General features: G+C 34.8%; 1 protein-coding gene across 6 annotated transcripts in view; it reads left to right on the top strand.

The window, feature by feature from the left end:
• Nucleotides 1–17,235, top strand: part of ADGRB3 (adhesion G protein-coupled receptor B3) — a 465,784-nt gene that overhangs the window by 225,049 nt on the left and 223,500 nt on the right. For all 6 annotated transcript variants that reach the window (XM_009475647.2, XM_087776085.1, XM_087776087.1 and 3 more), the window contains 2 exons: nucleotides 6,412–6,480; nucleotides 11,481–11,589. In XM_009475647.2, the coding sequence (XP_009473922.1) occupies nucleotides 6,412–6,480; nucleotides 11,481–11,589 (178 nt within the window). The remainder of the gene's footprint in view (nucleotides 1–6,411; nucleotides 6,481–11,480; nucleotides 11,590–17,235) is intronic.

Here is a 17,235-nt window from a genome sequence, read left to right as displayed (position 1 = left end):
GTTCACATTAAACTGAGCTAGGAAAAGATTCAGCCACATTTAATGACAGAAATATCCAAACCAACGCAGCAAGTGAAAAATGTAAAATTCTTTCTTTGTAACATTTACTTCACTATCTTTCTCTTTCAAGGTTTGGTTTGATTGAAAGGGATGTATTGGTAATTTTTTGCACTGAGCAATTCACTAGTATTGTTTGTCTTAGTTCATTTCGGTTCAAAATCTATCCACAGTGTTTAGTTATGTAATTCTGGCATTGGTTATTCAGTTCAAACAAATAAAGCTCATTAAAAGTGCACAGGAGTGATGGACAGTAGATTTGATATGAATTTTCTATTTCATATGTTAGATTAACTCTTCTTGTGCAAGAGGCCAATTAAAATACTGTCAGAAGTAAAAGCACTATAATTATTTCTACATAATGGGATGCACAACTCATTGTGTAATACTTATGAAAACAAATATTTCACAGGACTTCAAGATCAAGATATTGGTTTCATCTATATCTGAGAATTTTAGACACTTTTCAAAGACTGTCGATGTACTTAAAAAGAATACTAAGAAGGTAGATGTATATATTATTTATGAAAAAGAGAGTTTCATGATCATTCATAAATTACTAATGAAGTTATTAATGCAGGTCATGTGTATGTATTTGTTTGTGTAAAGGTAAGCATAGATTATAAATACACTTTGGAATATATGCATGCAGATAAATGGAGGTATCTTGGAAAAGACAATTTTTCCAGAGTTAAGTTTTCAAGAGCTAGCCATTATATTTTCAGTTTTCATGTTTTTCTATGCACAAAGAAAAATGAACTTCCATAATAAAACCAACATTTCTTGTGTTGGCCTGCAGCCAGCTGAAAGTAATATTTTTTGAGCAGTGCTTTAGTGCTTTTCAAAAAGTATTTTAGCTGGACAATCTTTTTTTTTTTTTTTTTTTAATTGAATGAGAGTCAATATCTTTTCCTACTTTCATTAAGTTCTGCTATTAAACAGGGTGTTATTTACTGAAAAAATTTCATGCATTCAACAATCTGATAGCCCAATGTGACTTCTTCATGGTTCACAGGCACTTTAGAAATCTTTTGTAGAACCAGCCTTGAGAAACTGCTTGGCACAAGTGATTTTGTTCATGGGCTTAGCAGATCAGGTCATTTGCAGTTTACATACATTAGAGAGAATTTGATTCTTTTCCCGCTAATGACAGTGCCAAAAGTTCTGTTCACTTTGGCAATGTAGAGCTGTTTCCAAAATTCATAATAGTATTCTGGCAGAACTTGGCAAAATGATTAGTACTATTTTAATAATTTTTGATTAATCATTTTGAAGTGAAGAAATGAGAAAAGGCAAAAATTGGTAAGCCATATTGCGAAGGAAATAAAGAATGATTTCTCAAACCAAAGAAATAATTGTATTTCAGGATTTAGATGCCCTAGAGCTCTTAAATCCCAGCTGAATAAAAGGCACTGAAACTCAAAAAAGAACCCTAGCAAAAAAAAAAAAAAAATTAACAAATTGCAAGCTAAGGTAAAATACGAAAAGCAATGCATAGTGTTCAGGAAAGAAAGTGAAATCAGAATTAAGCATATGTTTTGCACAGGGGATGTACTAAGCAATGTTCCTGTTACTGACTTCTAGTGATACAAAATGAAATCCTGGCTCAGTAACATCAGTTTAAATTTTACTGTCAATTTCTGAGAAACCAGGATTTTCCCATATGTAAACATATATCATATGCTACCATACTCTGGAGGATTGTATTTAATTTTTATTTTCGCTGTCACATATTTTCATACTTTCTAGTCCATCATCAAAGTAAGTGACAAAAAGGTGAAAATGAAATTAATTTGCACAAAAATACCAAGATTATTCTTTCTGAGGAAGCTCTATTCTATTTTTCGCACTAGATAAAGAGTAGAATTTCTTAGGTGTTGGGTTTTTGTTTCAAAGACATTCTCAGAAAAGCATGAGTGAGGTTTAAAATCCCTGAAAGTCATGATTTATCATTTCGCATCATGTCAGAAAGTGGATTATGAATTATGGGTAATAGTATTTTTTAAGTTCCATACAAAAACAACACTTCCACTTCCACTAAAACTGAGAAAGGAAAGGTGTATATGTCTGAGTGTATTTGTTTCTTACACATTCCATCCATCTGGATAGTCCCTCAACTGTCTATAATATCTGGCTTATATCCAGTATTAATATTCATGAATAATACAAAAGATGTGATTCAGAGACTCCATAACAAAAAGAATGAACAGAAAAGTGAGATCAAATTTGAAAATTTCAGGCTAATTACTCAAAATGAAGATGCCTCTGCCTGACGTGCTGCATAGAAAATGCCACTTGTTTAGGCAGACAGATACCAAGAGCAAAACAAAGCTTCTAAAGTATGCATGTCTAGTGCCAAGTTATTTATTATATATGAGTGTTTCTCTTTTTGCATATTTTAACCATTTTTGCAACAATATTTATGTATACATTACATATATAGTGTCAGGAAGAAAAATAGCCATGTATGAGGCAGTTAAACAATACGGAAGGCATCCTGTATCAGTGACTGAAAACAGCAGTACAGTAGCAGAAATAGTAGAAGACACGAGTCATGCAATTATTCTACAAGCAAGGTCTTTCTCTTAATATGGGAATTACTTTAAAACACACTGTGTAGGTACACTGAGGCTATGAGATGGCCACTATGCTATTACTTGTGTAAGAAGGATTCCACCCAGAAGATAATTGAACTTTTAAATAAGCATAATATAAGCAACATTTTGGAACACTTTCCAGAACTGGTCTAAGAGTGCTTGAACTACCTTCTAAGGACAAGATGGCAGGAAAGGAACTACCTTTCAGGACAGGATGGCAAAGTGAGTTGTACAATCCTGTGATCCAGCAACCAACAGGAAACAAGGTTTCTCCCCAGAGAAGTTAGAGCAGTATAATCCCATTTATATTAGCCACAAGGACCATTGCTGTCAGTCAGGGATTAACAGGATTGCCCAATGCTTTTTTCCCCCCACCTTCCCCCTCCCACACACACATTCCCTATGCTGAAGTCCAAAAGTGGAGGTGACTTAAGGCTATCCATTAATTCCTTCTAGGGAGGAATTCTTCTCTAGCTGTATAAAAGGATTTATGACAGCTTTATGCCTGCAGAGAGGGTCAAAGAATTTGGACTGGAACAGAGAACTGAAGCCATTGTATTACAGAAGAAAGAGATTGAAAGGAAGGAAATTAAATTAGGAAAACATAATTGTCCATTCCTGACTGTAACTGGCATTATCCTCAAAAAAGCCTAGGCAAAAATAAAGGACTTAAAAATTTGGCTCTGGCTGACACATTTTCTATAGTGGCCAGTTCAGTAATACATAAGCCCTGCCATGACAGGAAGGAGCTTGATTCTACAAGGAGGTCCAGTGTTTACTGCAGTAATACCATCAGATCACATCCATAATGCTTCTAAAATTTTCCCTTCATACCTGTCAATCATTTTACTAAAGGACAATGTTGTTTCTTCCTGCTTTAATGCAATGAACAAGAGAATAGTCAAAGTAGGTGAAAGACTTTTTAACCCCTATTCCCCGGTAACATTTTTGAGTGCATCTTATATCTATTCATTTTTGAAGCAGCAAAGCCATTTAATTGTCTCTCTGTTTAATTCAGAAAGCACCAGTATTGCTGACTGAAAAATCTTCATACATCTCAGCCTCCACAGCTACCATAAATATGACATCAACGAGGGATAGAAATAGAGAAAAAAAAGATCTCAATAAGCAAGATATTCTTGTCACTAGGTTCATGTACATCATTTATGGTTTATTGTACAAGTACAAAGTATATATTAAATCAGTTATTGCTCATCGTCTGTTTGTGCTTGAGTCTAGCATTATTTATAAGCTTTTTCACATATATTTCTGTTAATTATTGATCATTTTAATGCTTTCATGTAACCAAAATAAACAAAATTTAATAAACATATAACATTATTAGAAAAACTGTGTAATTTATCATCTGCAAGAAACATTTATAACTCCTGAGTGTCTTTTAGGCAATCTAGACTACTCTCAAATAGATCTCATTATACGGACATGGATACTTTTGCAATTAAGGCTTAGACTGTTTCTGCAGGGGAATCAGTGGCTGCAATGTAGTGTAAAACTAGCTTTGAACCACCTCCTTAGTATGATAAATTATCCCACACTGAGCTCCATGCTGCTGCAGCTGGACTGCTGCTGGCACCCTAACAAGTTAAAGCTAGCTAAAATTTCTGTCCACTGCATCTCCATCGTATTACACCGGAAGAGTGCAGAACTATCATGCTTTAAAAAATGTTTTCCTCAGGCAAAATCCCCCTAAGGCCAACTCTACCTAGTAGAACTCTTTGCCAAAATCATAATGTCCTAGAGTAGATGTGGTTATAATGCCATGGAACTGCTTTGGCCAGTATAGTGTGTTTTACTTGGGGGACTAGTAAAGCTGTACATTTTTCCTAGCTGAAGTTGCAGTTACACAATTATGATTTGACAGCCTGGTTAAACTGGCAAATCCTTTGTAATGAATACTAAAGATAACTCTTTTCATTATGCTTTATTTTGCTACTGAATACCTGAAAGAGATGAAATGTATCCTTGGTATATAAGCAATATGTAGCTACATTTTTCTCTTCTTATCTTCAGATAAGAAGAGAAGCTTGTCTGGAAATTTCCCTTCTGTATCACTGCAAATTGGATCAAACCATGAGAACATTTTTCTTTTATGTCCTGTCTTTAATCCCCATCATCCTGTCCCAATGCATACTTGTCATTTTCACAGGAGCTTATGAGCCATTTCCTTCTTTTCATGAAATTTTGTGTTACTGAAGCTTATGGCTATTTTGTTACTGACTTCAGTGAGAGAAGAATTGTGCCCTCGTTAATGTACAGGATTATTTTGCCCAAGTTCACCAAAGTGTCAGTCACCTCTATATTAAATTTACCAAGTTAAAGCAATTTATGTGTGTAAATTTTATGCTTAGTATAATTAACTTCCTAATGATGATGCAAAGATGGATCCTCTTGCTTTTCAAGTAGTCAGTGTTAGGATTAGATTAAACTGGTAAAAATGTTTTTATGTAAAAATAGCGTTCCTGTAAGAACAGTTTTCATGTTTTATTCAATTTTGTATCCTTCAATGTTTTACATGGTTGTGATACACCTAAAATGTCTGTGATATTTCATATTTTGAAATCAATGTCTTTTCAAGCACAACCACAATATCCATAGTACACTAAGGTTGGAAGTTATTTCTGCTCTCATTTCAGTCACCGTGCAGTCAAATGCTTTGTACTTTCATTAACAGTAAGTTAGTTAGTTCTTATTTAAGCCTTATTTAAGCTCTATTTATCCCCCAAAACTGGCTAAATAGTAAGTGGAGGTGAGGGAATGACCATTAATCCAAGTTCCAATAGGGTCCTATGGTCGGTATTCCACTTAAAGATTTTTCAGAGGTTGTGAGGATCTTAATTGCACTCTTCAGCTCAGGTCAGTGGAAACTACATGTATCTTTTATGAAGGAACAGATAAAATATAATTGGCAGGCTGTAGACAAAATTGACATTCTGCACAAAAAGTGATACAGAGCTGAGAACAGACTCTGCTCAAATTCTTAGCTTTTAAAGATGAAGTTGGGAATACAAATTGGTAGAGAGAGCAGACAAAAGTAGAAAGGAAAGTTCTCCACAAACACTTGGAAGAATGATTTTTAAAATGTGTGATTTAAAAGCTAAATGCCCTGGCTTTTATTTGGTTTTTTCCTTATAGATAAATGAATAGAAGAATCAAATAAATAAATTAACAGTTTAAGGTCAAAGAAACAGAAATTAATTATTCCTTTTCTGTTGAAATTACTAAAAGGACAGAGGCAAATATGACTTTTTAAAAGTAAGATGCACCTGGTTTCACACAACATTTACCAATGAAATACCGTTGTATGCCCTGTTTATGGTCATTAAGGATCATTTTCACGTTTTGAATAGAAACTAGAGGCCGGGTGTTTTCTTAGTGTACTTTGTTTATTTGCAAAATATGTAGTTGCCTAGTTTCTGGAATGAGAGCAATTTGAAAATAGAACCCTGTCACATTTAGAAGTTTAGCAAGTTTAAAATGGTTCTTATTTTACACAAAGCAGTAGTGTGGAATGTGATTATATGGTGAAAAATGAACAATTAACCATAAAATATATGTACCCTTTTATCAGTCTAATATATTATTTTATTATCTCATCTCTCCCACTGACAGAAAATAAGCTGCAGAACTGCATCTGCAATAGAGAAAGGAAAACTTTCTTAATGTCAACTTAAGGATATGACTGCTTATGTCATTGAAAGACATTTTACTTAGTCTTTTATTTAATTGATTTTTTCAGAACTTCTTTCAAATCATTAGTAACCTCCTAGATGAAGAAAACAAAGAGAAATGGGAAGATGCGCAACAGGTAAGATTTGCATTTTGTCATTCATCAATTTAAAAAATTAGAAACTATGCATATTACAACATTCACTGTATCAGAAGCCACACATTATTTCAGTAAGTCATGACAAAGGGGAATGTATGGTTTCAAAAATCAGGTTAAACGTACACCCTGGTGTACGTGAAAGGAAATCCTAAGTGAGACAATATTTTGGAAATAACTGATCCTTTTCAAAAAGGAGTAATTCCAGGACCTTTTGGCTAATTCCTTAGATTAAAATTATATTAAGAATATAAGGCACTTCTCTTGATGAACAGATTTTCATTGCATTCCATGGGATTATTCATTATGTCTTCTGATGTAATGAAGTACATATGAAAGCTGAAAAATGCTACTAAAGACTAGCTGCAATGATGCTTTTATTGAACAGAATACATCAGAACTCACCTAAAGAACTCATACGACACCAACAAACAACTTACAGAAATTTAAACAGTAGACCTTTTTTAAAAGGCTGAATTTAGGAGAACAGTTGCTATTCTTAAGACTCACAAATTTCAGGACTAAGTTAGATATTATGATAGCACTTTATAAAATAGTAAAGTCTAACAAAAATCATTAATAGTAAAGTCTAACAAAAATCATTATTTTATAATCAAAAAGTTTAAAATTCAAATGAAAATTATTATTTGGTTGGATATAAGTATTTTCTGCATGCTTATACCAAGAATGTTACAGGAAAATATTAATATTTATGTTCATTAACATGACCATAGAACTATCAAATTTATTCAGATACAAATAACAGTGACAATGGGGATGACCAGATAATTATGTACAGAGAAAAAATTATGGAGGTAGTCAAAGGCAGGGAAACATTTCTATATGAAGAATGATTAAACAAAGCAAGATATTTCAGTATGAAAAAGAGTCAACTGCACTTACGTGCAATAGAAGCTTTTAAATTCAGGAGTGGATTGGAGAATGTGATGTGGGAGTGATTATTCACTCATGCTTCTTTTAAAATAACTAAAGGACATCAAATAGCGGCAGATTCAGAATGAATACTAGAAGATACTTTTTCTACAGAAAATCAGGTTGCAGAACTTCTTGCCGCTGAAAATAGACAAGTTAAAAAAGTAAATAGACAAATTAATGAAAGAAAATTCAGTATAGACTGTTTGTGGAAAGATCCCATTTTTGCTTAAGGAAGTCCTTTGGCAAAAAAGTGCTAAAGGCTAGTCAAGAATTCCAAAAGAAGTATCACTATGTGCATGCCCCTTTATACTCTTCCTTAGATATCTGCTATTTGCCACTGTCAAAGGCAAGAAAACAACTTACGTAGATCTTTGGTCTGCTCTTGTATGGTCATTGCCACTGTGTTATATAGATACTTGAAATTTGTTCACTTTTAATGTGGTTCTTAATAAATCACTAAGTGTTTGAAGGTCTTTGAAGCTATTTAACTTCATTTTTGTAAGTTCATCTTTACAATATGACTAAGAATGGGAAGATCAGGACTTTTCACTACCAATTCAAACTTTGCAGTAAACATATGATGTTGCAGCTGACCCACTGTAATTGAGCCAGGAATCATATTTTTCTTTTGTTGTTTTTCTGTTCCTCTGTGTACAAAAATAGATGAAATATGTCATTTTCCTTAGTGGTGGTGGATGGAAGCAGCAAAATCACATGCATGTGGGCAGTTTCCATAAACAGCACCAAGATTAGGGAACCAATATTAAGCAACTATTTTAGCCACACTAATGAACAGACAGGATACTACTCCTTATGTTATCAGCCTTGTCTTCTTCTACCTCCATCCTGCCTGCTTACCCATGCCATGTCCACTATCTGTCCCACAAAGATCAGGGGATGACAGCACCTAAGGGGAAATGGTGAGAATGTGGAGGTAAAAGAGGGAACAATAAATCTCCAGTTCCCTCCCCTCATTGCTGCTGGTAGAAGAAGTGGTGTTGAAAAAGGGAGAGGAGACAAGTTATTTCTACTTTTCCATATCTCCTTCTCTCTGCCTGGTAATTCGTTGTCTCACAGACCTGAGTACAGCTCTGGTACGCAGGAACCCAAGCAAACACCAGGATGAGCTGAATGCAGGAGTAGCATGGGCATAGCTGCCTGGTGACAAAGCTAGGGAATTCACTAAATATTAGACTCCTGAGCTATGGCACCCGAAGAAACCATGCCAGTGGTCTTGTTACTGTTCTTGGGCAGTTACACAAGCAGTCTCAAAGAAACTATTGAAGCAAGTAGCTCTTCATACCAGCTAGGAAGGGTGAGCTGGACTCCTAAGTACTCCCAAGATTCTTTTTTTCTTTCACTGTTGGAAAAAAAAACACTTTCTTATACAAAATATTAGTTTCTGTCATATTTTGGATAAAACACTGAAAAGTTATATAGAATAACAATATAAATAGAATATAAATTGAATATTTATATTCAATAAGAATTAAATAGAATTGGATTTTAAATAGAATTGGATTTTAAAACCAAAACAATATTATTTGAAATTATTACATCCTGTGCGACGACTTTTTGAGTTTTTATGTCAAAATCAAGGTAGGAATTGAACTTGAAAAGAATGTGTGCAAGTCATTATGTGCTGTGAATACAATCTAGTGCAAACACTATTGACTCATTAAAAAAGAGTAAAGGTGATTCTGTTTCCAGTTCAGCCACTTAGCTGACTTTTTTTTGTAATGAAACACTGCACACCAAAGGGCAATCTAACCAACTTTTTTTGCCAGCTTGCATGGTTTTCTTGAACTCCACAGCTACAGTTAGCATAGGTCTCTTAGCCTGTTTTCTGGATTCTTTGCTGGAAAGAAAATCTTACTCACTGTCAGCAAATTGCTGACTTTCTATGAAGTATACAGCTGCAGTGCCTCAGCACATCCTTTTTTCTAGATTAAATGTCAGCAGTTGATACCATTAATTACAGGTTATATAGCATTCAGATAAGCAGCACTCACTTTAATACTTGCCTTTTTTTTAAGAACTGATGTAAAGCACTGCACACAGGAAACCACTTCAAGTCCACAATGCATAAGTTTATACTGGTGTTTCAAAACACAGGAGCTATTCTGCATATTCTTCATCACCATCTGCTGGCATCCTATTGCTTAACCAGTACTTCAGATATATAAAGATGAAGAGTACCTCTATAACACTGACTGTTCAACAGTTTCTGCTGAAGTTATTTCTATAAAATTTTATGTGCAAGAACTAGGGTGAAAAAAATCTTTTCACTGAAATTTATCCTTAGTACATAATCTGTGAGCATGTGTGCTATGAGATGGATGCAAAAAACACACTTACTACCTCAGTAACTCATCATTAGGAAAGTGGAAGTTAAGTCTCCTTCACCTGAAGCAGCATTTGCAACCTGTTAGGATCATAAATGTCACGACAAAGTCTTCATAAAAATGGTATTACTGCCCTGCCTTTTATAAAAAGATCCATGTAGAAAACAAAACACGTTGTGAAATTCTCTATCCTGAACCAAGCAGCTATGGATCTAGACAGATAAAGCAAGATGAAGATGGAGTGCAGCATACTGGAATTTATAGTCTCTATAGTCATTTTTTATAGTCTGTAGTCCTGGCAGTGGAAAGAATGGGTTGAATGTTGCTCATAAAGTGAAATTTGGACATCTCACTGGTATGAAGAAAAAAGCACTGTGAACAGGTCATCCATTCTTTTTTTAATGCAAAATACTGTATTACTGAAAATTGTCCATTCATAAAAGGCTATAACAACCAAAAGGGATCTGTCATGTATGTGATATGAGCAGAATTTTAAGCTTATTAATAACTGTTTTCACCTTTAATGCAGTTTTGATGATGCATCATTATTGTTGAATATAACAATTTCTAATGTTTTTGTGATCATAGTAGCTTACAGCTTTGCAAATAAATTATATTTCTCAGAAATGTGCTCATCCAAGTCATACTGAGAGGCTGCATTAGCAATGCAAAGGCTGCTGCAATTTATTTTAGTTTACTGTGTCCATTTCTGGGCTCCCCAGTACAAGACATGGACGTAATGGAATGAGCCCAGTGAAGACCCATGAAGATGTTTAAGGGACTGGAGCATCTGATATGCAAGGAGAGGCTGAAAGAGCTGACACTATTTTGCTTGGAAAAGAGAAAGCTCAGTGGGGATCCTGTCAATGTTAAAAAATCCTGAGGGGGGCGAGTAAAGAAGACTGAGCCGAACTCTTCTCAGTGGTGTCCAGTGGCAGGACAAGAAGCAAGGGGCAAAAATTAAAATACAGCAAATTCCATTTAAATACAAGAAAAACATTTTTACTGTGAGAGTGATTGAATGCTCAGGAGTGATTGACAGGCTCTGGGGTCTCCGTCCTGGGAGATGTTCAAAATCCAACCAGATGTGGTCCTGGGCAACCTGCTAGAGCTGATCTTGCTCTGAGCAGGGGGTTGAACTAGATGATCTCCAGAAGCCCCCTCCAACCTCAGCTATTCTATGATTCTACTACTCCACATCAGCAATGAAAATAGTATTACCAGTAACAATTTATATTACTTAAATATTGATTAAAGCAGCAAGGGTTTATCATGCTGGAGAGGCCATGGTAAGATTTGCTTTCAACTGTTTGTGTCAATAGTTCTGAAGTTATTGAAGATATCTTCCAGAGGAAAGAAGAATATTTCAATTAGAGTTATTCTGGAATATTAAATGCTTTAACCATTAATGAAAGTAATAGCCAGTAAAAATTTTTTTGATAACTGCAGTGACTTAGAACAAACATTCCACAGTTCCAGTGCAAAGCTGATTTCACGTAGCTTTATGGGAAATCATGTCTGTTCACATGAGGATCTAATGACAAAATGGTTGTTTTACAGTGACAGAAAACATTAGGTATTGAAACATGGGAAGAGCAGTTTGACTGTTAAGTCTCACATTTCATTTAGATATTATTTGAATTTGATGCTGTACAGATTTTAATATTATAGTTAACAGCATGTCTGGCCTTCCCTTGTTAGATCTATCCAGGCTCGGTGGAGTTAATGCAGGTGATTGAAGATTTTATACACATTGTTGGAATGGGAATGATGGACTTTCAGAATTCATACCTAATGACTGGAAATGTAGGTAAGAAATAGGAATTTTTTACATCAAATTTATAATCTATTGAAAATCAGAAATTGCAAGTATGTACTATAGAGTTGCTGCTTCTACCGCAATCCAGATTCAGCTGCTCCTCCTCCTCCAGATTATCTCTGTTGCTTGGTTATCTCCTCTCTGGTTTAACACACTCAGTATGCCTTACACATTGGACTTCTCCATAATCATATCTCATGATCTAAATGCAAAGTTTCAAAGTCTAAATAAAATCCAGAAAATACTCATCAGAATACTATGAACTGTAGGTATATGTTAGAGCATTTCCAGGATATACAGTGTTTCAAATGGTAATTTAGAAAATCATGCTAGTTAAGATAATAATGGTATACTTAATAGCTTAAGAAATGTTAATTTTCTTGACATTATCTCTTTTAATATTCTGTTCTCCCAAAGAACAGTCTTTGCACATGTTATGGTGTGATGATAATAATCAGCATAGACAGATAAGCAATAATTTAAAAAAAAAATATCTATTAGTTGCCTTATTTAAGCCTGTGATTTCTTCATCAGTTTTTTCTATGTGTGACAGTTTCAAAAATTTATACAAATTTATTTTTCCAACTTTGTTTTCAACACTGGAGAGTTGCCAGGCAATATAATCAAATAATAACATACATCAAATATGAAGATGCTTAGAAACTGAATTCCACTTATTGGTAGCCATAAACGCTTCTGCAATATCACAGCATTTTATTAAAAATTCAAGAAAAAAAAATTAGTTTGAAAAGTTATTTTCTAAGCATTTCATCTTTGCTTAGTATCTTCCTTATTCAATTAACTTTCTATAGCTGCACTTTTATAATGCCAGGAAAGTATCAGGTAGTTGTATGTAATGAACAAATTCAAAATATATGCTTGTGTAATAGCAAAACTTCTGGTGTCAATACATTCTTTCAGATTTTCGGTTAGCATCTTCCTGCATCTATATGTCAGTCAGTTCTTCAGCAAGTCATTAGAATTAGTTAGAAAATATGGTCATTTAGAAATTAGTTGGCAGAATAAAGCAGGGAAATTGTTGGAATGTCCCTATTGAAAATCTAACTTGCTGTGCAATAATAAATATTTATTATTGTTGTCCAGTTCATGTTTAGATTGACAGGACTGTAAACACTAGCCCCTGTAAGGCACAGCCTTGTGTTTGGAGACATGTCAAAGAACTCCAAAAAGAACTCTGGCAGTCTTAAAATATTTAAAACATTTCAGTAGGCAGTATGGGGAACTTTAGCTTTTAACCAGTGATTTATTATTTCTATTGTTTACTGTTTGCACTGTAGTACCACTTAAAGGTTCTTCCAGTTGTCAGTCTTTCATTATGCTAGACCTTGTACAAATTTATAAAGAAATGACAGTATCTTTCTTGAAATGCTTGTTTCATGGCATTTTTATGACAAAATATAAAGATGAGCTTATTTAAAGAGCACAGCCCATGCTGCTTGGCATGTTGTACTGCATTCTGATCTGTTTGTCCTCTGAAAAATGTGAAAAAAAAACACTGGGAAATGTTTTAAGAAGATGCATTCAAATAATCTGTGTCTCTACATATTCATGGCTTCAAATGGAAAATAGCAACAACTTTCCAATTGAATTAGAAACCATGCTGTGCACTGGCTAGTCTAGAAAACTGCATAATCTTAACAGTCTTTCTTTTGATTATCTTTCCCTTCCCACATATAAGATATTTTTAGGCACTCAGGAGTAGGTCTGTTCTTAACTATATAACCATCAAAGGAATAGAAAGAAACCGATAAAAGTAAAATGAATTTATAGCTTTATTCTGACTACCTAGCTCTGTGCCTTGACATATTGGTGTGAGTTTATCCTCTCTTTGCTTGGTCAACCATCAAAAAAGGACAGGGTGACTGCTGTGCAACTCATTGACCAGAATACTTGAGCTCAGGTGATATGGTGAGATGGGAACTGAAGGTTGTTATCACTAAAGAGTAATTTCTTATTTTCACAAACAAGGAAGAAATGTATTGGGAATAATTCAGTTTTAGTGTAGTTATCCTCAGGGGGTTGGAGTAACTGTGTCTGACTGGCTATGTACTTGGCACTTAGGGAAAGTTTATGTTGATCTCAACTGAGAGGAATGAACTATGCAGTTGTTGTCTTGTCTTAACGTTAATTCTGCTGTACCAACAAGAGTTTAAAAATGTGTGAGGTCTTGTTTATAATTTGTAATAACATTCTTGTCATTTAAGTCAGCAGACACATTCCATGCAGGAAGCAGATATGTGCAGAAAGGATGCCCAACTTATATATATTCGACTTTAAACAGGACTATCCAATAGTTATTCCATAGTTATTTACCATAAAATATTCCTTCAGCACCTTCAGATATTTTAAATGCCTTTTGCCGTATTTTCATTTTAGAATCACTTTCCATTTCAGATATATGAGAAAAAGGATTCAGTACTAAAGATCAACTGCTGCTTCTTGTCAGAAAAAAAATCCAGTTCTGTAGCAAATTTCACAGTATTGCACTGAGTTCTTGGTTTCCTTCTACTAATTCCAGTTTACAAGTTCATTTCTAATTGAATGGTGCTATAGTGGTCCATATACAATTTGAACATCTTATTGTGTTTGACAGATATGCCAATCTCCTGAGATCCTCCACAGATGAAATTTTATTTTCTCTTTCTTTCAAGACACAGAAGCAAGTAACTGTGGCTTAACAAGTTACTACACAACAGCCATGCTGCGATGACTGTCTATTGCACATTCTCAGCTCATGGCACAGGGGAAGTGATGAAAGTTACCTTAACTATATGGTAGGCTATGCCAAGCCACATTATTATACATTTGGGAGTAGCTAAGAAGGTCCATAAGGACAGTTGCCGTGCCACTATTAAACTTTTCAGTGTGGTGGCTTTTAATTCCAATTTTTCGTTGCTTCTGAACAAAACATTAGATACTGGTTCCAAATCCAGATGATCCAATACCTGTGCTTTGGGGTTTATTTAGGCAGCTCGGTCAAATCAAATGCATTTCCATTTCCATTAAAGCATGGCCCATCTTCTCTTAACTCTTCTCTCAAGGGTAGAGAATACGCTATGAAAAATTTAACAAATATAAAAGCAACAATTTGCTTTGATCATGCATGGCTGGGACAGATGGTATTTATTTGTGTGCTCTCAGTTCTGTATTATATTCCTTTAAGAAATGATTAGGTGAAATAAAAGCCTCTGATAGGAGGTGGAAGCCTCCTTCCTCATCCTGCTCCTTCTCTTCTTCCTCCTCCTCCACCTCCTCCTCGTCCTCAGGACCAGCTGAGCAGGCACAGGAAAAGGATAGTGTGAAAAAACAGGAGCTTTTGCTACCACTCAGAGTCCCTGAATTAGCTGAAAGCACAGACCCACCTGCAACAATACAACATGCAGTGGGAGAAAAGCTTTTAAACCATATTACCATGCTGTGTTAACTACTTGCTTTCAGTTTTCTCTGTTTTAAAAGGTGAGTTCCTGATTTTAGATCAAAGAATTAATCTTGGTTTTTAACAGCCTTTTGAACTTTTTTGGAGAGCTAAAGGCCTAAGCAGATCCAGCTCAGGCTTTTGGCTGATTTGGGGTCCCATCGCAGTAAACTATTAAGAGTTCTGAAGGAATGTACTAAAAGGTGGCTGAACTGCTATCAAGAAATATTCATCCTTTAATTTTAAAAAAATTGCTAGACTGGAAGATTGGAGTGCCACAAGCATAACTGTCTTTAAAGGTATAGGTGGAGTGTGGAACTGGAAATAGGGAGCAGTATTAGGAGATATATATTTCTATGGCAGATTAGGATTCTTTTGTAAAGGAAAATTTTCCCTCTGTTGTCAAATAAATTTCCTTAACAGCAGCTGCCAAAAAATGGTTAAAGGAGACTCTTCTGTCAAAAATCAAGCTTACAGCTCTTAGAATATATTAATAAGAACACCACATAATCTTGAAGTGCAGTGTGTTGTCATGGATGTTATTTGGAACTGACAGAAAATAAACAGAATTTTCAGCACAAGAAAAACCACTTTTTGTTAATGTTAATTTTATGAATACTGATGTTTGAGTGATCAGTAATGTTCTAGAATATGCAGATATCACAAAGTTATTTAGACTAGTCAAAGACAGTAAAAACTGAAGATCTCCAGGGGGTACAGCAAAATGAAAAGAAGAGGATATCCACTGGCAGATTAAATTCAGTGTTGACAGAGCATGTAAGAGGGAGTAGTTCAAACCATACATAATGTAGGAATCTAAAAGAATTCAGTAAAATCCTGTGGTCACTTTTCAGCAGAGCTCAGAGAAAAGGACAGCATTAGTGTGCAAAAAGAGCAGTCTAAAAAAATAGATTTTTTTAAAATTTTCAGTAGCTATCACTTGCAATACTCTTTTCAATTGAATTTATGTGATGGGGATTAATTTTACTTACTTTAAGCATCACAAATTTGCCAAAGTCACCCTAAGCTTCCTTTATAGTCAAGGGAAACCACTGCTCAGGAGAGCAATTAATACCATCTCAGACATCTAAAGTAAGGGCATGGGTTGCCTGGAAGTTCTGCCACTGGCTGTAAAGACAGCCTAGTGACTAGCTTAGGCTTGAATAGTTCATGTCATCTAAAGCAAAGAGGAGTGCTACTTTGCAAGTAAATGAAACCTGTGAACAGAGAGAGGTTCAGAGATGCATGATAAAAAAAAATAACAGATGGAGAACTGGAATGATTAGAACAGATATTTGAGAACAGATTGTTAAAAGGGACTAGATGTAAACAACAGAAAAGTGAATGAAAAGAGAAACTAGGCTGACATCTCCGTTTAATCTTGCTCACAAGAAAAACAAAGATTCTTAACTAAACTATACATTAGCACATTTAATTCTGAATGAGGATGAGGCCAAGGTCTTAAGAGTAAAGTAAGAATAAAATAAAAACAAGTAGACATCTACGTGGTGAATGCAGCTAGCTATGATATTATATAAAGAATGAAGAGGTGTAAGCCATGCTTCCATGCCTAAATCAGCTTCTAACTAAGTCTGTTATCTCTCTACTTAAAAATGGCTACTGTGACACTGGTACTCTGATGAGTAATCTGATCCAGTGTAGTAATTAACATATAATTTTTCATTTAAGACTTCATACTGAACTGCTTAGATAAGCTTTATAAATATTGGCAGAGAACAAAGTCTGATTTCTGCCTTCACAGACAGTCTAGGATGCCATAGGGGAGAAAATTATTTTAAAACATTGTCCATTTTCTTCTGTCTTTGCATACTCTCTTGTTCCCCCTTCGATCTTCCATTCCATGTTCATATCCATGAAATTTGTACTAGAAGGTCAAATAATCCTATAGGTTTATGAAGTGTGTCTTAAAATTTTCCAGTCCTAGCTAGAGATATGTAGAAATGCTAGTGACCAAAGGAGCTTTCAGAAGAGATACCTACTCTAGCTATAAGACACAAGCAATGGTACACCTGCTGAGCTTTGGGAATCCTAGGAAATAGGTAAGCTGGATTTCTGTCTGTTAGTGTGGGTTAATTCACCTTTTCCCAACGTAAGATTTTTAGGTCTTGTACATTGTAGATCCTGTTAATACTTTCTAGAAACCTTTCCACATTATATGGTTCATTTACTTATCTGAATGG

Source organism: Nipponia nippon, unplaced genomic scaffold (assembly GCF_047370975.1).
Source record: "Nipponia nippon isolate SJK-2023a ecotype South Korea unplaced genomic scaffold, ASM4737097v1 scaffold_4, whole genome shotgun sequence".
In the NCBI taxonomy this organism is placed as follows: Eukaryota; Metazoa; Chordata; class Aves; order Pelecaniformes; family Threskiornithidae; genus Nipponia; species Nipponia nippon.
Note: the sequence above shows the minus strand (reverse complement) of the source record. Positions and strands in the feature narration are given on the sequence as shown.